Genomic DNA, 22,040 nt, shown 5'->3' on the forward strand with positions numbered 1-22,040 from the left:
GAAAAATGGAACAGGAAATTAACTTTTCTGTAGCAGTGCCGGAACTACTGACCTTAGCACAGCATCGATGAGAAAGTTGCTTTCATATTGAGCCATAGACCTTCCTACTAGACGCATCCTGAGGGCAGATGTGATTTTCCATGGTTTCTCCTCAATCTTCTCTTTATTACTATCTTTTTATTTCTGGGTAAACAGTGAAGACATTAACAGCATATCTGAAACTTCCTACAGACAAACTAAACCGGTTTATCCAAGAGCTATTTTAGAAGCAGATAGGTTTGAAACAGACTTAATATTTTTACTTTCATGGAGGAGCATAGATAAGAATAGAAGTCAGAGCTAAGCTGATTATGTTTTCTTTTAAAAAATAATGGTTAAAGTAATGATAAATCTATTTGTAATAAATTTATTTTGTTTAAATGTATTTGTGAAAATATATTTGTATACATATATATGTGCACATATACACATACATGTGTATATATGTACACATACATGCATATGTATGTATATGTACACACACACACATATATATACGGAGACATATATATGTGCCCCAAGACTTACAGCCTCACTTACCCTAACATAACAACATTTTCAAAGGAAACCCCTTTCTGTGATCTAAGTGAGGTGTCCCATCATCCATCCATGTTCATTTGATCCTAGGCACAAATCTTAGCAAAATCCCTGAACAAAGCTACTAGCACTATAGCACTGTAGCACTGTAGCACTGTCATCCCGTTGTTCATCCATTTGCTCGAGCGGGCACCAGTAACGTCTCCATTGTGAGACTTGTTGTTACTGTTTTTGGCATATTGAATACGCCACGGGTAGCTTGCCAAGCTCTGCCATGTGGGTGGGATACTCTCAGTAGCTTGCCGGGCTCTCCAATAGGGATGAAGGAATCGAAACCGGGTCGGCCTCGTGCAAGGCAAACACCATACCCACTGTGCTATCGCTCCAGCAACAAAGCTAGTAAGCATTTATAATAAAGTAATTGCTTTCTATATATTCTAGCTTTTAAATAAAACCTAATAAACTCCTGGCAGCTGGATCAGGGTAGGGATTAAGTTTACACAATGCCTACCATGTAACAGGTAGAATTTTCGGTTGAATAGGAGCTAGCTTAATTTATGCTTTGTCACCAGTGTGGAACTTCCTATGGTGGCCAGCAGTTCTTAAACTTTTTCTCTTATACTTAAAACTAGATTCCCAAATTGTGACCTCCCCTTACTAATGCCCAACCAGGTCTTCCATATAAGAGGGTCTCCCATTCCACTACCTGAGAATTGCAGCACAATCTAATGTTAGCAGAGGTGATTTCTTCTTTAGGCCTGACTTAGAAAACCACCTGCCAGACTCTTTAAAAATAAATCGAATCCATAGGAAAAAAATCTCACCTTTCTCAACAGTTACAGAAAGTAAATAATAAATATGCTCCTTGGTAATACAATTCATCTTTGAAGGGAAGGATTATAGAATTTAGGAAACTGAAAATTTGATAACAGTACTAGTTGATGTCTTCTGTTGTGTTATTCCAAGATATTGATATTTCCTGCCATATTTCAAAAAGTAAAGAAATTGACCATTGAATACTGAAACATGTGAACATGCATTATGATATGGTAGAAGAGGAATCAGTCAACAGAACCAGACTCGGGGTAAACTAGCAGAAAGGGACTTACCAAAGTCTTCTGAAGGAATGTGAAGGTTGAGATTTGGAGTGGACCCGTGTACTGAAGGGACAAAATGAGGAGTGGAAACAGCCACAGGGTAGTGTGAGAACAGCAATGAGTGCCAAGTTATTAAGAGAAACTGTCTAGCAATTTGGTTTCAGACAAGATATTTCTTTTTTTTTTTTCATTTTGGGTCACACCCGGTGATGCACAGGGGTTACTCCTGGCTCTGCACTCAGGAATTACTCCTGGCAGTGCTCAGGGGACCATATGGGATGCTGGGAATTGAACCCGGGTCGGCCGCGTGCAAGGCAAACACCCTATCCACTGTGCTATCTCTCCAGTCCCCAGACAAGATATTTCTTTCATGTATAGTGTGGTGCCTTAATAGTGAACACTTTTTAAAATTTATTCTTCTTAACATTTTGGTTCACATATGGTATGGGAAACTCCTGGTTCTGTGCTTAGGCATCATTTCTGATGGTGCCAGAGATACACTTAGGGTTGGCCACATGCAAGACAAAGTACTTTAATCCCTATATAGTCTCTCCATAATATTTCTTAAGCTAAAAACAATAGTTGTAATGTAATAATTGGTATAAATATCTCTTATTTATTTGCTTATGTGTATTTTCTTATGGAATATTAATAAGAGCATAAACTTCAGTCATTTTTAGCTAGGTAATGCCCAGTTTTTATCTAGCACCAACCTTAATGATGTATGTTCATCATATAAAAAGTATTAGTGGCATTCTTTCTCTCATGATATGTGCTCAATCACTAGAATTTTTTAACAGAGAATAGTATTTTATGTATTATATATGAAAACCCATTATTTAAAAAATGTCTTTATGTCCCTAATGTTTAAATACTACCTTTTCATATTTCTCTTATTATTTGACAGAACCCTTAGGGTATCTTATGATTAAAACTTTTTTGGCATTTATCTTGTGAAATTAATTAAATAAGGAAGCCATTAGATGTACTAAAGTGATTTCAATGCCATACCTGCCTACCTAAGCAAATCAAAATTGGAACTTGTAAATGCCTTAAGGAATGGCTAATCAAATAATTTCTCTTCTTTGCTTCTGTATTTTCCCTGTGTAAGTCTTTCCATGGCTCCTGTCTGAAGAGTAGCATGCTCTAAGCACCTCTGATTTGGTTCACCAATTTGAACAGATTTTTTTTTTCTCAAATAGATATCTACGATTGCTTATATGCCTCAGTTTATCTTTTAACAACTTAAAATATTTTACATAAGTTTTCAGTGGAGACCTAAAACCCACATCATATAAAACAGTGGTATACTTTAGTAAAAATAATTTAAAGTATATAAGCAATAATTTATTGAGTTTCTTTTCATGGGATATGCTCTTAAGAGATATTTAAATGCACCTTATGTTGATGAGGGGATGTGTGTGTGTGTGTGTGTGTGTGTGTGTGTAGTTTGTGGGGTCACATCTTGCTTATTTCTGGCTCTGCAATTAAGGATCACACCTAGTGGTGATTTGGTACCCTATGTATTGACTGGCATCAAACCATGTTGGCTGCAGACAAGACAGGAAGAGCCTTACCCACTGTATATCTCCCTTGCTCCTGTATATTTTCTGGTGTTTTTATCTTCACTGTTTGACAGTCTCCTTTTATCTGAAGATCCTGTTTCATGGAAAGTAAGCCAGAAGATTGGTACTTGTTGCGGATGCAGGCAGTGAAATCCACCAAAGGGAGCTAAACTAGTGTCAATAGAAAAGAGAAGGTTGGGGAGGAAGTGGATGAGAATGGAATTCAGAAGACTACGGGTGTTGTTGCAAAGTCTCTGGCTCCAATTAAAAGTCTCTGGCATCTATGAAAATATTTGGTAGATTGCATGATGCTTTGGTTAATAATATTGTTGCAATGACCTCAAACTCCATTCTTTCCTTTCTGTACGGACTTACTGTTTTAAGACTGAATCACCACTGAATTAACTTGTTGTTTTGGCTCAGGGAACAGAGACTTGGTATTATTTTAATTTTTTTTTTTAAAGAACAAGATCTCTCCTTGTCACATGCTTGGTATTTCATAATTATGAATGTCCAATATTACTTTTTCTTCATTTGGGATGGCCTTTTATTATTGCTGACACTCTGCTTTCAAGGGCCAAGAAGGAACTCAAGGACTCAGCTAGGGATCCCTTTGCTCTAAAATCAGCAGATGCAATCAGGACTCGAGGGTAGAGAGAAAAAAACTTCTCCGTCTTAATCAATTTGTGAGTGTCTGAGAAAGAGAACCGGGAAGAGAAAGAACAAAGAGAAAGGATGGCAAAGGGGAGAAGGCGAGTTAAAAAAGGACCTTTAGGAGCAACTTTTTATTTGTTCCAAAATAGAAAGTAAAATCAAATGTGTTTAAAGGAAAAGCAATTTTCTTCTCTGCTGATCCCATTTAAAGCTTGATCTTATTTTTAAAGATATCCTGCAGAAAGCTATCAGGAGCACCATTTCCCCGCTGTTCCTGCGTTTTGTAATCCTGGCTGGGTCTTTGTTATGTCTGTAACATTACAGCAGATAGTAAACGGATGACCCACAGCTGTGCATCGTGGGTGGCACATTGAGGAAGGGAGACTGGGTGGGGGGAAGTTCTCTCTCTCAAGGAGACTGAACAGTAGTGTGCTAGGCTGTACCTCAGTGGCAAGCATATCTATGAGGCCCCGGGTTGGATCCCTAGCACCCAAATCCAAACCAGCTAGACTAGAGGAAGGACATCTTCTAAGTGTCTCCAAATGGATGAGTATTTATTTCTGTGGGCGAAGAGGCAGGAACACAATGTTCAGGCATGGAGTTCAAACCTAGGGACTTGCTATCCTCATGTCTTGGATCTGTTTTTAATTTCTCCCAGGCCTCGAGATTCCTGCTATATGTCAGGGCTAGCTTGGGGAAGGAATGAACAGCTACAGCTGAACTACGCCCAGCGTGACTGTGCGTTTGTTGGAGTGTTACAGCGCTGCGAAACTGTTCAGTCTGGCTTTGTCATTCATCCTTCTCTTTAGCAATGGGCTGGCTTCTTGTGTCTCCTGTTCTCCTTCCCCTTTTTCCCTCCAGCTCTGAACTCTACAAGGGTACCATGTGGTCTCCAGTGATGAGTGAGGCCAATGGGCATCTTACATAGAGCTGATCAAGAAATTTATTCTCAGGGTTTACTTTCAGATCATACGCTCAATTTTTCGATGTGCTGCAGTCTTTTCCAAGCATCATGACATAGGTCCCAAGTCTCAGTATTTCAATGCTCCCTGTGGATGAAGGACTGGACCTGATTTATCATGGAATGTCTTTGAGCTGAGGATGACCAGATAAAGTTCTGTGTTCAGCTCATTTCTACTGTGCCTGCCTCTTTTCAAATTTGTTAGGTTCACACACACCCTCTCTGTTTACATAATGTCTTCACAGGAACTCTTCTCTTCCTACTTCTGGAACATTTTCATAACTGTGCCCTGCCTCTCTCTCAGTTGCACACACTCTCTGCGATTCCATCTTTTTCCTTTTTCTACATCAAAACGTAGGGTACAATTGCATGTGCCTCTGTGCAATAAATGCCTCTTTAGAGCTCCTTATGATTCTGTCACTGGATGGCCCCATTCTTTTTAAACAACAACAAAATACCAAAACCCTCTTCTGTATTATAGGAGCAATGATATATAGTTATTAGAAAATCCTGTGACTTAAGTACTTAATACTCTGGTTTTCAGGGGTCTAAAACATGAGTTAAAGCCCATGCTTTGTGTGCTAGAGTCCCAGGTTTAGATTTAATTTTGGAGGGGGTGGATGTTTGGAGCACACCTGAGTATGCCTGAGGCTTGCTCCAGTTTTGTGCTCAGGAATCACTTAACTATATGAGTCGAAGGGGATTGAATTGAGGTTCCACATGCAAGGCAAAAGTGCCTTAACCTCTATACTCTATTTCTGACTCCAACAATAATAGTGCTTCATTGGATTTTTGGGAGGAGCCTGGAATAGAATAGAATAGAATAGAATAGAATAGAATAGAATAGAATAGAATAGAATAGAATAGAATAGAATAGAATAGAATAGAATATATCTAATCCTGTGCTCAGGAGTCCACCACTTCCACTAAAGTCCCCCAAACCCAGAGCAAACCAAGTCTAAACAAAAATGTTTGACTTTCTAGAATCTCAATAGTGAATCCGTCTATTTTAAATAAAAGGGAGTCAAAGTTCAACCAGCTATACTCAGGGAGAAAAACCAGCATGAAGTTGCTAAAATATAAATTCTCTACTGCTCTCTGCATTTTGGTTTTGTGCAAGCTACATAATACAAGACTAAGTAATGGTGCATTGTCTCCACTTTTATATGCAGTGCCACTTATTCCTTATTGCCTACTTTTGTCACAATACAATGTACATAATGTTTGGGGATCTCCAGTTTTAATTTCTTTTCCCATTTTTCATCTTTTATGTGTCTTCTCTCATTTGCAACATTCACAACACATGCTAACAACAGCATCATGTTATCTCAAAGGAGATCATGGTCTTACTTAGCACTTAATTCTCACCAGAGCTTTATTTTTAAAAAGGAACTTAGGTTGCAAAATTTCATTTTTTATTACTCTCCTGCTGAAAAGTAAGCCCAATGAATTCTTGGATTTATAAGGGTTCTCTGTTTTATTCTCTAGAGCCCAGGTCTATGCCTCTAATTTTTAAAAGTAGTAAAAATAATTAAGCATCAAATAAGTGAATGAATGTTGAGAAAGGGAGGGGAAAAGATTCAGGAGTCAGAGCTAAAAGATGGATAAAGTTCTCCGGAATTTGGGGGTGAAAATTGGGAGGTCTGTGGATTGGGGAAACTGGAGTTTGAAGTCTGGAAAATAAGTAGAATGGTTATCCACAGATGAGACGCAGACAGATTTCTTCTGTGGAAATCAGGGGGGAAGAGGTGGATTGTGAGGATAGAGTGTAGGCTTGCTAAAGGTCAGTGTTTCTTTTAAACACTGCTCATTTGAACTGAGAAAGGGATGCAGTTGTCTCTAAAAGTTATCAGCGGGTACCTGGAGAGCAGGTCATCGGTGTCTACATGGAGAAGATGTGAGGGAATTGCCGGAGAAGCACAGCATCATGGATTAGGGAGCTTGAGACAGAATTGGCTTTGACAATCAGAATCTGTCTAACTTGACCCTTCTGCAACACTCAGCAACCTCAGCCCAGGAGTGGGACTGGAAGGTTGCTGAGATCTTCCTAAGGTCACTTGGCTCAGAGCATCTTTAATATCCTGGTTTATGTGGCCTGTCATAACTAATTATAACTAATTCCTTATGTCCACTTTCCTGAATGGGTCATTTGCTCTGTAAGGGTGGAGACTTGTCTGTTTTGAGAACATCCTGTTCTATGTTTGAGGTTTTGCATGGGAATGTGGTGCTGTAGGACTGTAGCACTGTCGTCCCACTGTTCGTCGATTTGCTCGAGCGGGCACCAGTAACGTCTCCACTGTGAGACTTGTTACTGTTTTTAGCATATCGAATATGCCAGAGGTTGCTTGCCAGGCTCTGCCATGTGGGCGAGATACTCTCAGTAGCTTGCCCGGCTCTCCGAGAGGGACGGAGGAACAGGTGTGCAAGGCTAATACCCTACCTGCTGTGCTATCACTCCAGTCCGTGGTGCTGTAAGGGAATAGAATATATCTGTGATCATTTCATTGAGATATGAAATGTGGGCTGCCAAGACAGAAGGGGAAGTGTTCGCCTGTAGTGTCTAAAGCCAATCAGATTGGCACTTTTTGACCTCTGTCTAGGGTGGAGTCAGTTGCAGAGAATGAGACAAACACATAAGGGCTGGCCAAGTTTGAGGTTCATCTGGGCACTCCTAAGTGAACACAAAGGGTGACCACATCATTCCTCCACCTGGTACCCCACATGTGAGTTATTGTTTAAGTTGACAGAGACATTAGGAGCAGTTAATAAGCACATTAAAATTCAGCACATGGAGCCCAGGGATAGCACAGCAGAAGGATGCTTGTTTTGCACATGGCTGACCCTGATTGGATCCATGGTGTCCCATATGGTTCCCCAAGCTCTCCAGGCGTGATCCCGGAGCACAGAGCCAGGAGTAACTCTTGAACACCACCAGGTGTGTCCCTATAACAAAAGGAAACAAAATTTCAATTGATACATTGGGTCAGAGACTGGGATATTTCACCTAGCCAATCAGCAGACACCCTTAAGGTATAATGTCAGGACAGTTTTCTATTCTATTTTGGCTATCTTGCTCATCTAGAAGACCTTAAATGGTTTCATTCTATTTTCTCTTGGGTGCATTTTTTTGCTGCCCATTTCTATTCTAGAACCCATGCTGTTTTGCCCAGGGACATCCTGACCTTTGGTTTTTGTTAGGAAACTGATCTTTCACACTATAGAAAGCTGGTATCGGGAAAAAAGACTTGTAGTTGAAAAAATGATGTTTCTGTAATAAATGGAAGAGTTGGAAATAGATGAAATGTGACCACAGAGTAGAATACCTCATTTTATAGTTTCAGAGGTGAGTCTGTTTTGCAGAACCACAAATCCAAGGTGTAGTGTTTGGAAGGGGGTGAGTGTAATAAAGTGAGGGAGTCATTGGGGAAGAAGAGGCCATGGATATTTTTATGCCTTGCTGTGCATCACTGAGTTTGTTGTAGTTTTTAAAAGTGTTTGGTGTCATGGAGAAATGTGTGATCACTCCACGATGGGCTTAAGTTTTAGTTAAATCAGCTAGTGAATGAACTGGAAAGTAGAAGTTCTTGGATTTTGTTGAGGTAGGAACTTTTCCATAAAGCTTGGTTTGCATATTCCAGGAAGCCTGTGGTCCTTTAAAATGTCCTAAAATTATAGTAATGTTTAAGTAGAAATGCGTATGATAAACATCCTAGAAAATTCCATTCATTTTATTCCTTGAGTTTGGGAAAATAAATGTATATTTCACCAATGAAGGAAAAAGATGATTCTATTGTTATAGTGGAAAAATTAAAACATAATTCACTAAGAGAGACTCTGCAGTATATCTAAAATGTCAAAATCTAGACCAGCAAAGCAATTTGACTTTTAGTTATATATGGCACACATCTGAGCCCTACTATATGATTTGTATTTGAGTATCAAAAGATGTCAGAAATACATGGCTACTTCTGTAAATCCAGAAAAATTATTTTTTTGTCACGTAAGAAAAAAACAAGTTTATTTTTCATCCCCACTATATTTTAAAGAGCTATATTTCTCAGTTCTGTGGTGAGTCTTGGTGAAGAATTTTTAATAATGTAAGTAACTGAGAAATATAGTGTTTGTATAATAAAGCTCTTTATTCACTTTTTCTAGGTTGTAAGTTCATTGTTTGCTCAACTATTTAAATATGCTTATGTTACTCTTGCTATGATGCAATCTATTTTTGTTGTGGTTTTTGTTATATTTTGATTTTGGGCCACACCTTGTGGTACTCTGTGTTTACCCTAGCTCTGTGCTGAGGAATCACATCTACCAGGGCTCAAGGGATCACATAGGGTATCAGGGACCGAGTGGATCATCTCTGTGCAAGGCAAGTGCCTTACACACCGTACTCTTAATTCCAACCCTTAAAATTAATATATTGGTACAATTTTAGCTTTCTTTCTTTCTTTCTTTCTTTCTTTCTTTCTTTCTTTCTTTCTTTCTTTCTTTCTTTCTTTCTTTCTTTCTTTCTTTCTTTCTCTCTCTCTCTCTCTCTCTTCTTTCTTTCTTTCTTTCTTTCTTTCTTTCTTTCTTTCTTTCTTTCTTTCTTTCTTTCTCTTTCTGTCTTTCTTTCTTTCTCTCTACTTCATTTTTTTTTTGGACATAACTGGTGAAGCTCAGGGCTTACTCCTGACTCTCTGCTTAAAGATAACTCCTGGCAGACTCAGGGGACCATGTGAGGTGATGGGGATTGAACTTGGGTTGGCTGCATGCAAGGCAAACACCTTACCAACTGTACTATTTTTCCAGCCCCAGAAAACACTATCCATATATTAGAAAAATAGAGTGAGGAAAACAGATGAAGACTGACAAATAATTTTATTTATTTTTTGTTATGGTGAGGAAATATAAATAATGGATATAGATTTTTTTGTTTTATTGTGTTTTTGGGACACAGCTGGCAATGCTCAGGAATCACTCTTGATGGTGCTCTGGGGACTAAAAGGGATGTTGGGCATTGAACCTGGGGTGGCCAACTGCAAGGCCTTACCCACTGTACTATTTTGCTGGCCTCTGATATATATAAGAGCATATAAATATATATTTTAAAACTGAGTGCTCCTCACATCCAAAAGAACAAGCTGTTGGAGAGGATCTGGGGAGAAAGGGACCCTTCTACACTGCTGGTGGGAATGCCGACTGGTCCAGCCCCTTTGGAAAACAATATGGACACTTCTCAAAAAATTAAAAATTGAGCTTCTATTTGATCCAACAATACCACTTCTGGGAATATATCTCAGAGGAACAAAAAAGTATAGCCGAAATGACATCTACACTTATATGTTCATCGCAGCACTGTTTACAATAGCCAGAATCTGGAAAAAACCCAAGTGCCTGAAAACAGATGACTGGTAAAAGAAACTTTGGTACATCTATACAATGGAATACTATGCAGCTGCTAGAAAATATGAAGTCATGAATTTTGCACATAAGTGGATCATCATGGAAAGTATCATGCTAAGTGAAATGAGCCAGAAAGAGAGGGACAGACATAGAAAGATTGCACTCATCTGTGGAATATAAAATAACAGAGTAGGAGACTAATACCCAAGAATAGTAGTATATAATACCAGGAGGTTTGTTCCATAGCTTGGAGGCTGGCCTCACACGCTGGGAGAAAGTCATCCCAGATAGAGAAGGGAACACCAAGTAAAATGTGATTGGAAATCCCGTGCGGGAAAGGAGATGCATGCCGAAAGTAGACTAGAGACTGAACATGATGGTCACTCAATACCCCTACTGCAAACCACAACACCCAAAAGGAGAGAGAGAGAACAAACTGGAATGCCCTGCCACAGAGGCGGGGTGGGGTGGGGGGGATGGGACTGGGGGGTGGGAGGGATACTGGGTTCATTGGGGTGGAGAATGGACACTGTTGGAGGGATGGGCTCTCGAACATTGCATGAGGGAAAAACAAGCACGAAAATGTGTGAATCTGTAACTATACCCTCACTGTGATTCACTAATTAAAAAAAAATTAAAAAATGAAAGAAAATTTAGAACAGTAAAAAAAAATAAATAAAATTGAGTGCTCCATATTAAAAACCATCTATCAAGATATGAGGGAATATATAGTGTTATAGAGATGTTTTTAATGACAGAAAGCAAACAATGTTAGTTTAAAAAGCTTATGGAAGTATTTAAGTAGAAGCACAATTTTATAAGACATAATCATTCATGCTTATTCATGTGTATTTAACATTATTTGTTAGTGAGACACTCTTGAAGATTTTCACATAGAAAATTTATTTAGTTCCCACTAAGACTTCATAGGGTTGGGCTTATTTATTAGACTCTACAAATGAGGAAACTCTGATGTGGAAAGATTAAAGAACACACTCTATATTTAAAGAAAATAAGTAGTAAAGTCAGAATTTAAACCCCAATTTTTAATTCCCAGTCCTTTTGTCTTACTCTCCATTGTTACATCCAACACCCCAGTGTTTATTACAACACCCTATTCCTTTGTTTTATTGGAGGTAGTATAGAAGTTTCAGATTTTAATGTTCTTCCAATGAAAATAAGTGCTAAGTTATATAACAAGTTTCATATTATCTTGTGAAGTGATTTCTGAAGGAATATTCTGCAAGGGAAGAGGACGAAGGCTGAGAAGAGCTACAATACTGGAGTGCACAGTTTGCATACAGGAGGCCAAGTTCAATCCGTGTCACTCCATGATCCATGAACCCCTCCAGGAGTGATCCCTGAGCACAGAGCCAGGAGCATTCCCTTGAGCACAGCTGTATGTGACCCCCAAACAAGAGAGGAATAGTAATAATGACAAATAAAGACTTCTTTTGTACATTCTTATCAGCAGCCTTTCAAGTCTCAATTTTAGTTATTGTAGAATGGCTGGATGAAAGAATGGCTGGATGAAATATATTCTTCCATTAAAAATATTCTCTTAAAACTGTACCAGTGATGCACCGGTGATATGGAGCTATCAATTTCAAAAGTGCTGCTATTGACATTTGATAATCCCACATTTACCACTATGGTTGACATGATTGTGTCATTTTTAATTTCCATGAGCATTATGTGCACCTGTTGTGAGGCTAGCTAAAACTGTTCTCATCCTTTGATATTGGCCCATTTTGCTGGTACAGAGTGTTATAAATATTACAAGGACAGGAATGGTGCGGATAGCAGTGCAATATAACCAAATATGGTTCACAAGCTCATTTCCTATTTGCTGAACTTGTCTCTAAGTTAAATTTTCAGTCAGTGTTATGGAAGTTATTATAAACTCTATTTGATCATTATTCACTCTTTAGACTAGGCCTCATGAAAACATACTGTCAAGAACTACGTCACTCTTTAACCTGATCCTGTTTGTGGGAAAAGGATGGATGGCATCCTATAAAATAATCATGATTTAAAAGACTGAATATCCACTCTTCCCACTGTGAAATCACTGCTCTACTTGAATTGGTTGTAATAGAGATGAACATCCTGTGGTTCTGACAGAAAATAACATGATAAAGGAACTCTAGGCCATGAGTTTTTCTTGAGTGACATTGATATATTTGGAAGCATCTGTCTTCCCCTTCTACCTAGATGCCTGCTTCTTTTGGCTTCCCGTGTGCTATTGGAATCCAGGAGAACTCCTTTATCCAAAGGCTCAACCTGCATTTGGTCTCAAATACTTCATCTTTTAAGTTTATCGTGACAATTACAATGTTTCCTGCAGAATGATGTCCCCAAATAGCAGTTAACTTCTTCAGTTTAATTAGTTGCATTATCAATAAAATGCAACAGCCTTGAACAGAAAGAAAGCATTAAATCATGTTTTCCCAAAGTACCATACTCAAACGTAATTAACTGATATTCTGTTCATTTCTGTTATATTCACCACACAGCTACTAAGCACCTATGTGATCGTGTGGCTGGCAGAAGTCATAAACAGTTTTTTTTTAATGTCTTCTTTTTCAAATTTATCATTAAAATAGCAGGAATATGTTTTTTCCCCATATACCAGGGATGATTCTCAGCCTTTATTTATTTAGCTATTTTGGTTTTTAAGCCACACCTGGTGTTGCTCAGGGATCACTCTTGGCAAGTTTGGGGGTACCACATGGGGTTCCAGGGATCCAGACCTGCTCAGCCGCATGCAAGGAAAGTGCATTTTGCCCTATATTTTATCTAATTTCCTCACTCCTGGTACTAAAGATATATTTGTTAGTTTGAATGCTTCCAATGGGTAGAGATATCATTGATAAATTTCAAGGATCATGATAAGAAAGCAGAGTAGTTGCAGGAGAAATAACCATTGAAAGGATAAACTACAATTATGGTACTGTTGTTGCTCTCCTTTTCTCATACAAATGCCCTTCCCCAACATACTGAGATGCATTACATTTTACTACATCTTTTGGGAAAGCAGCCATGTGGCAGAGCCCCAAAGAGTTTTGAGATTATCTCTCAGGTGTAACAGTTCTTGGACATGTTCATCAGGCACAAAAAGCACCCTTGATGAGTCTGTTTCTTCTATTGTGTACCTAAAAAACTGTGAAGAAAAATGCATCTGGAACTGCTTTGTAGAAGTGCAGTGCAGATGAAAGTCATTGCTATTAATTTATATTTTCAGCTAGAGTTGAGCTCGGGGTAACTAGGCAGTCCTATTCCTCTAGGAGCTCTCTGTTTTAAGACTGACATTATTTTCATCTTCCTCTTATAATGAGAAAGGTTCAGTTCACCTTCAGTTCTTGCATATGGTTGTCTTTGTTAGTCTTCAGAGAATCTGTCTTTCATTTCTGGAGAAAATATTTAAAGAAGAACTTGCTAAAGGGCCGTTGATTTGCATGAATTGATGTTCTTCAATGGAAATGTGTTGCTTTTTCCTTTAAGTTTTTTCACAGAACTTTTCTTTTGGTAGATCAAGGAATTGGTCGAAACGCATTTTGGCAGCCATGACAGAAGAGCTGTGCTCTACCGGCCTCCCTCCTACAGCAAGATGGAACTGCATCTCCACCAGCACATACTTACTCAGCATCGCTATGCAGTTGTCACGACTGAAGAGCAGCTTCGTGATGGCTTTGGGCTGGGCCAGTTTGACAAAGGTCAGAATATGAAATAATTATCAAATTGGCTTGCACTCGAATGTCAAATAATTTCTAGAATGTGCTATTTTTCCTCTAAAAGTTTTCACAGACACGATTGTTTTAAAATCAGCATCAACTTTCCTGCATTGTAGAGGACTGGTTCCTTTTCTGCTGCTTCTCAGTTTTCTCTTCTAGGTATTTATATATTTCTTATTCCGGAAATTATTTTGTTTATATTTTTGTAGCATTTGGGAGTTGCATAGTTCATGTTTACATGCTTCATAAAAAATGTTTATGTTTATGAGCCTGAATACATGATCTTCCCTGCTCCAAACTGCTCCATATTTTAAGAAAATTGCTACTTCATCTGACTGCAAGTAGAGTGTGCTGGAAATTGTTTCAAGAAACCAGCTTAAATGGGATTCACAGATTGGCTCTAAATGTGAACAAGAAGAATGGATATTCATCACATATACCATTATTAGCCGAAGGCCTTTATTACTGTCACTTGAAGTGAAAAAAAAGAAACAGAGACAACTTAAAATAACTTATTTGAAAAGGGAGTTCAGCAGATGATGAAGGTCAGAAAAGGACACTAACAATAAATGCAAACATGGCTTATGCCACTAACCATGTGATTGACAGGTATGATGTATTCAGTATTGATGACCTCGATTCACCATGACAGAAGCCTCCAGAGTACCCAAAGATTGAGAATTATTAATTTATGCTTTCCATATTCCTCAAAGGAAACTGAGACCTCCAGAAACGAAGTGACTCACCATGTATCTCAGACGAGGGGGTGCGGGGGTAGACTTTGAATATCTGTTTGTCCTTCTCAGTTCTGACCTCATCCTCCTCACCTCCTGGCTGTCCAGAAGGTGCCTCCTTACACCTCTCTGCATTTATTTTTGCTGAGGATAGCCCATTCTGCATAAACAAATCACATTTTTATGAAAATATTGCCTATGTGTTCTCACACTTATCAAAAGCTGATGAAACACAACTTGAATTAACTGCTGATCTCAGTAGGAATTTCCACTGGGAAAGAATAGTCAGATCCTGGTGTCCCAGTGATTCTCATGTTTCATTTAAACTTCAACAATCTTGCCGTCCTTGTAATATTTGAAACTTCGGTGGTGTGAAGGTACAGTAACCTTGTTTTTCAACATTACAGATTTTAGCAGAATGGTAACCACTTTACCTAATCTACAATTATTTTTTAAAATATATTTAGTTGGATACCCCCTAGTTTGTTACAGTGATCACTCATGCTGATGAAAGATGCTTGCAAGGGTGCTTAGCTGTAATCTCCTTTTTCCACATCCATCTCTTACAATGCTGGCAGTAAAGTTGTAAGCTACTTGATTGCCAAGCTCCCAGGAAATAGATTCTCCTTCAAAGTTCACTTTGACGCTAAAGGTCTTAAAAATGGACAGAGTGGGCCAGAGAGATAGCACAGGGCTAAAGAAACTTTTTATTTGCATGATGCGGACTCTGGCTTCAATTCCCCAGATAGCCTCAGGTCCCTGAGAACTGCCAGGAGTGACCCCAGCTGACCTCCAGCTATCTACCCACCATCCCCTGACAACCCAGAGTGTGGGCCATTGGGAGAGGCCTTCAGGAAGGCCATTGGTCAGTCTCTGCCTATGAGAAGAAACATGGATGCCTTGGAGTTCCATGGGATTCTGAGAGCAAATGGGAAATACAAACGGGAAGGCAAAAATCCAGAAATGTTAAAAAAAAAAAAGACTGAAGACAAACTTGGCAAACTGCATTGGTATTGGTGTTAGGACCAATGTAAAATTCTAGAGCATCCACAGGTAATATTTTTAGGAAGCTATTTGTCATTATAGCTGTCAGTATTAAGGAAAGATATAAAATATTCACTCTGCCTTTTGTCCCACAAAATATTTTTTCCCTGCACCTAGTAATGAATTATGTAGCAATGACCTCTACCCTGGAGTACTGCTCCTGGCCTCGGGGGGAGCATCAGCCCTGGGAACACACCGAGGGGGTCTGAAATGTCTCTGTTCCGCTGCTGACTGTGTACAGGCACAACGGAGATTATTTGTGTACTTCAACTTCAATTCCATTTCAATTTTCTCCAGTTGCAGAACAGAAGGCATATATCTTCTCTCTCCCCTGATGTCCTTCATTCTGTTTTATGAGAAAAAGGAGGATTGCTTTGTAGTTTGCAAATAGCGAGAAAGTGCAAAAACAGCCCAAAGCATTACAATCTGGCAGCCGAAGGAGCTGCTGGGCCCATGGCACAAGATAACTAGATGGTGTCACCAGAATTTGTCATCGTAAATGTTGATTTGACTCCGGTTCTCTACACTCCCACAGCATTTAAAGCAGCCATTCCCTAACTTTTCTTTGCTATTCTTTCTACTCTGTATAACAAGATATTAGTTTTGAATAGGCCTCAAGAAAGGGTTGCAATTTCACAATTTCATGAGTTTGAAAATTGATTTTAGTTTTTCATTTGATTTTGTAGTTTTCACTGTGAGAGACGTGTGCATTGAATACCTGAAATAAAGTACCTGGGCTGCCATCTCTCATTTCCTTGATTCTAGATAAAGAACATTTTTTTTTAAAAGCTAATTTTCCTAAAGCTAATTTTTAAATGCAACTTTATGTTTAATGGCCACAAAGTTATTCTATGAAGTATGTTTCAATTAAGGCCCCAGCTACAATTTTTTTCCCACCAGAGATTGGAATCTTGTTGAATTAATTTCCTATGTTTATCTCATATGAAACATACGTTTTATGTTTATCTCGTGTGAAACATATTTCATATGAAAAGCAGGCTTCATGTGTTTATCTCATGTGTATTTCACTAAATAGATATCAGTAAAAGGTAGGAAGTTGAATTAGCCCATTAAATTTCATTTTCGTAGGTTGAGCAGCTGTGGGGATAGTGAAATTTGGAAGGAATTCAGAATGATCTAGAGACTTAGTCCACCTGTGTTTCTTTATATTGAGATCCTGGCTGCTTGCTAATGTGAAATTAGGTAGAATTACATTGGAATATAAAAATAAATAGATACTCTGACAAATGATATTAAGCACCCAGGTGTAGATTTAATAAGTTGATGGAAATAAATATAGAAAAATAAATATAAAATGTGTTTTTCTTATCTTTCCTACCCATTCCATCTGTTCCCCTTCCCCACAACCTCAACCCCAGTTATTTCTGCCAACCTTTTTGTATCATTTGATGTATAAATAAATTCTTCCTAATTTAAAAACATATATAATTTTTTTAACTTTTGAAGATCAGAAATGTATAAAAATTAGGAAAAATAAAGGGTCACACACCACTCATTCAGCAGCCTACACTTAAGTATAATGTGTTTGATATCACTATCACTGTATCACTGTCATCCCGTTGCTCATTGATTCGCTCGAGCGGACACTAGTAAAGTCTCCATTGTAAGACTAGTTGTTACTGTTTTTGGCATATTGAATATGCCACGGGTAGCTTGCCAGGCTCTGCCGTGTGGGCGAGATACTCTCGGTAGCTTGGTGGGCTCTCTGAGAGAGATGGAGAAATAGAACCAGGGTCGGTCTCGTGCAAGGCAAATGCCCTACTGCTGTGCTATGTTTGGTAGGAGTAATATTTGAGTTTTATATTTAGTTTTTAAGCACATATTTAGTAAACATTTTTTGAAAAAGAAAGTAAGTCATTTTTAGTCTAAATCAGAATATGGGCATTCAATGTTTTTAAATTCAATATTCCAATCTGGTGGCATAATTGAAGTTGATGCTGTGGTGGGAAAGACCACAGGGTCCTGGGTATATGATTTTGAGTAAGTTCAAGGGCCTGAGCCTTGGTTATTTTTTGTGTTAAAGGCTATATGAGATCTGTTTCACAATAGGATGTGGTAAGAATTCAAGACTGTACTTTGATAACCCCATGGAGGGAGGCTGAATCCAGCATACATTTCATTAAATAACTTGGAAGTATAACCCAGAAATGTATGTGGTAAAATTGGACATAGGCAATTGTGATGCAAAATTCAGTGTGGGGAGCATTGACCTAAGGGATCTATTATTAGTTTAAGGAACAGAGATCTTAAGGTTAATTGAGGAATTAAAATGATTCAAAGTTCTGCTTGCTAGCTCTTTACGTGGTTTAATATTTAAGTCAGAAGATATTCACAAGTATTTTGTTTAAATTTGATTTTGAGATCAGTAAGAGGACAACTTTTTAAAAAATGAATTTCTGCTTAAAAAACTTAGAAGAATGTCACATGTATACTCTTGAGGTTCTTCAATCCTTGCTTTAGAAAAATATATCCTATGTTTGTAACAACATATAATTCTCTACAGGAAAAAAAAAGAAGCATGACCAATTATTTTTTTCGATAGTGCCTGGGTACCATTTATAAAACCAGCACTTTAGTAGAGGGAATAATATGGTGGCCTGCAAGAAAATGTATGCTTTCTAAAAGTTCTTAATTTATTCCTATGGTAACATACAAGTTTTTCATGATGTTAAACTCTCTAACTCAGAGATTTTATTACTGAATCAGAATTATTTTTGTATTTGTATATGGCTGAAGGGTAGTGCACATTTAGTAATTTTTTGTCCTTTTCTGTATAAACAGTGCAGATTTTAATTAAAACATGTATTTCACATGAAAACAAATTCCACCTTGCTATCCAAGTTACAAATTTGAAGGCACTTTTGCAGTTTCAAAAGGTCTTGTTTTTGTAATATAGGGGTTTACATGAAAGAGTTTTTTCAGGAAATACCAAAACTCAAAAACATCCAGATTTTTAAAGGTTGGCAAATTATAGTCCAAACAGCCAAATTCAGCCTAGTGCCTATTTCATAAACAAAGTTTGTTGAAATATAGTCATACATTTGTTTTTATATGACCACCTTCATTCTGTAATGAAACTGAAGAGTTGCAATATCTCATTCTTCTCATAAAATCTAAAATATTTATTGGTGAGTTTGGTAGAGAAAGATTTGACATTCAAATATGACTAATTTGTATTACTTGATCCTATACCCAGCTGACAACTAAACTCTAGGTTTGAGATTATTTAATTCTTATTTTAATTTAGTATGTTTTGGGTTGGGGGAGGGACTTATCTGGCAATGCTCTTGGGTTACCCCTAGTTCTGCATTCAGGAATTACTCCTGGTGGTGCTTGAGGAACCATACAGGATTCTGGGGAATCCAACCCAGGTTGGCAACAAGCACCTTACCCACTGATCTCTCTCTCTCTGACCTTTAGGTTTTAGCTGACATCAAACCTCATTTGTAAAAATTTTATTTTTTTGTTTCATGAAGTAGTTCACAATATTTAATTACATTTAATATTCAAACAAAAATCCCATCACCATTATACCTTCCCACCACCATATTCTGGGTGTTTCCATCTCAAACCTCAATCCCTGTCCCAAAGCAGAACCGAAATAATATATTTTGTATTGTTTATTATGAAGCATTCGATATGCCCAAAACAGTAACAAGTCTCACAATGGAGATGTTACTGGTGCCTGCTTGAGCAAATTGATGAGCAACGGGATGACAGTGACAGTGATACAGTGTTTGTTATGAAAATCTGCTGAGAATGCTAGAAAAATATATCCTTAGAAGAGTGTGTGGATTGTTGTATTTCACCCAGGGGCCATTAAGCCCTTCTATTAGAGATTATTAACATGTTATTAAAGGTTGAGCCTTGTTTTATACATATATATATACATACATATATGTGTATGTATGTATATGGACTGGAGCGATAGCACAGCGGGTAGGGTATTTGCCTTGCATGCAGCTGACCTGGGTTCAATTTCTATGTCCCTCTCGGAGAGCTCAGCAAGGTACTGAGAGTATCTTGCCTGCACAGCAGAGCCTGGCAAGCTACCTGTGGCGTATCCTATATGCCAAAAACGGTAACAGGTCTCACAATGGAGATGTTACTGGTGCCCACTCGAACAAATCGATGAGCAACAGGATCACAGAGATCCAAAGAACAAGAACAACAAAACCCCAGAACCATGATGGTGGACTCAAATATATAACAATAGAATTGTGAAAATTGATGTATAAAATTTAGGTCTCAAAATATTAAATGTATATGTTAGTTAGGATCTCACCATTCTACACGGAAGTGTTCATTGACTTAAAGAGAGGGGTTTGGCAGGGTGGTACCATTTCACCGAAACTCTTCAGTGCTACCCTCAAGAATGTCATTCGACGACTGGAATGGGAAGGAATGGGAGTGAAGATAGACGGTCGGCGAGTACACCACCTCACCACCTTCGCTTCGTTGATGACATCATTCTCATAACACCAAACATTAGCCAAGCGGCACAGATGCTGGCCAACTTTGACCGTGAGTGTGGGAAGGTCGGACTGCAGCTGAATCTCAGCAAAACAATGTTCATGTAAAACGAACTAGTCCCAGACGTTCCATTTGCTCTCAATGGAACTAACATCTCCGAATGCAGCAGCTATGTGTACCTGGGTCGAGAATTTAGCATGAGGAATGACTTGGCACCAAAACTGTGCAGGAGGAAGAGAGCAGCGTGGAATGCCTTCAGAAGTGTGGAAGAAGTGGTTAAGAGGACGAAGAACCTCCGACTCTGGGCACATCTTTTGGACTCCATCATTCTTCCTGCACTAACATACGCCTCAGAGACCGGGGCCCTACGAAAACAGGATGAGAATGCTGTTCGGGTATCCCAAAGAGGAATCCAAAGAGCTGTGCTAGGAGCATCATGTCTCACTCAAGTGAGAGAAGGAATCCGGAGTTCTGACCTTCGTCAACGGTCAAGAATCACGGACGCTGTCTCGTTTGCCAAGGCATCAAAAATCAGATGGGCTGGACATGTAATGCGATTCAGAGACAACCACTGGACTAGAGCTGTTACCAACTGGATTCCACAGGACGTCAAAAGACCGAGTGGCTGCCCACCAACGAGATGGTCAGACTTCTTCGTCAAAACCCTGAACGAACGATTTGAGGCTCTTCCTGTTCCTGGAGCAAGCAGATATCATTGGGCTACACTAGCACATGACAGGGACAAATAGAGACGTTACTGGCGCCCGCTCGAGCAAATCAATGAATAATGGGATGACAAGTGAAGTAAGTGACATGTTAGTTACTATATAACTTGTGGTTAATTTTTTCCTTGAGTTTCTTGAGTGCTTCTTAGAACAGGAAAAGAGTAAAAATTTTAACTCCTAGAAGCAGGGAATACAACAGTTTCTCAGTTCTCCACACTTAACCTCTCACATGCCGGGTGGTTTCTTTAGATAATTTTCCTAAGGGGCTTAATAAGTACACAACACTAAAGTAGTGGGTTCATGGGTCAGAGTAACGTTTTGTATGACACAGGAAGTGGCTGTCATATTGGTTCATGAAACAATCGTCAGCATAAGTTGAGAGTAATATTGCAGCCTGGTGTAGTGGAGGCATTTCTATTAAGGGCAAGAGTTAAATCCATGCTAAGCAATATTTATTTTTATTTGTATCGATATTAAATTTGATGCATTACATTCTGGAAAATTGTATTTTTGTTTTACAACTATTTCCCTTCTAATAAAGACCCTATAATTTACCCAACTGTCTTCTTGGGAAGCACTATTAAAAGATATAGTTAATAGAGCAAGAGATACAGATCACAATTTAATGTTGTGGAAAATATGTTAAAAAAAAGCCTATTTCCTTCCTTGCTTATAATTGAATAGATTTCTGACAGCCTCTATTTTTCATTTATATTCACTCACAACTGCTAAAATGTGCCACGCATCTATATATCATTTGAAATTTAGTCTAACTTGACGGTGCATTTACAATGGCCCCTTGCCAAAAGCGGTTTCTGAAGTTTCAAGGAAAGGAAACATCCACTAGAAAGCAATCTTCACAGTTGCCACAGAAGTTTTATTTCAGATTTTCTGTAGTTTATTTGTATTCAAAAAGAAGCCATCAGGAAGTCGAGATTTAAATTGCCCACAAGGAAGGGAAGCTTCACCACAATAATTGCTTTCTTGGGAAGGTAGTAGACTGTGGTAATTAAAAAGTCTAAACTTTGGCATAAAAGGCCCCTGCCTCAGAGTCCCTCCTGTTGCCTT

General features: G+C 38.5%; 1 protein-coding gene across 2 annotated transcripts in view; it reads left to right on the forward strand.

Annotated features, from left to right (window-relative positions):
* Nucleotides 1–22,040, forward strand: part of CPED1 (cadherin like and PC-esterase domain containing 1) — a 320,153-nt gene that overhangs the window by 14,030 nt on the left and 284,083 nt on the right. For both annotated transcript variants that reach the window (XM_055138503.1, XM_004602249.2), the window contains one exon: nucleotides 13,774–13,957. In XM_055138503.1, the coding sequence (XP_054994478.1) occupies nucleotides 13,774–13,957 (184 nt within the window). The remainder of the gene's footprint in view (nucleotides 1–13,773; nucleotides 13,958–22,040) is intronic.

This window comes from Sorex araneus, chromosome 1 (assembly GCF_027595985.1).
Source record: "Sorex araneus isolate mSorAra2 chromosome 1, mSorAra2.pri, whole genome shotgun sequence".
NCBI lineage: Eukaryota > Metazoa > Chordata > Mammalia > Eulipotyphla > Soricidae > Sorex > Sorex araneus.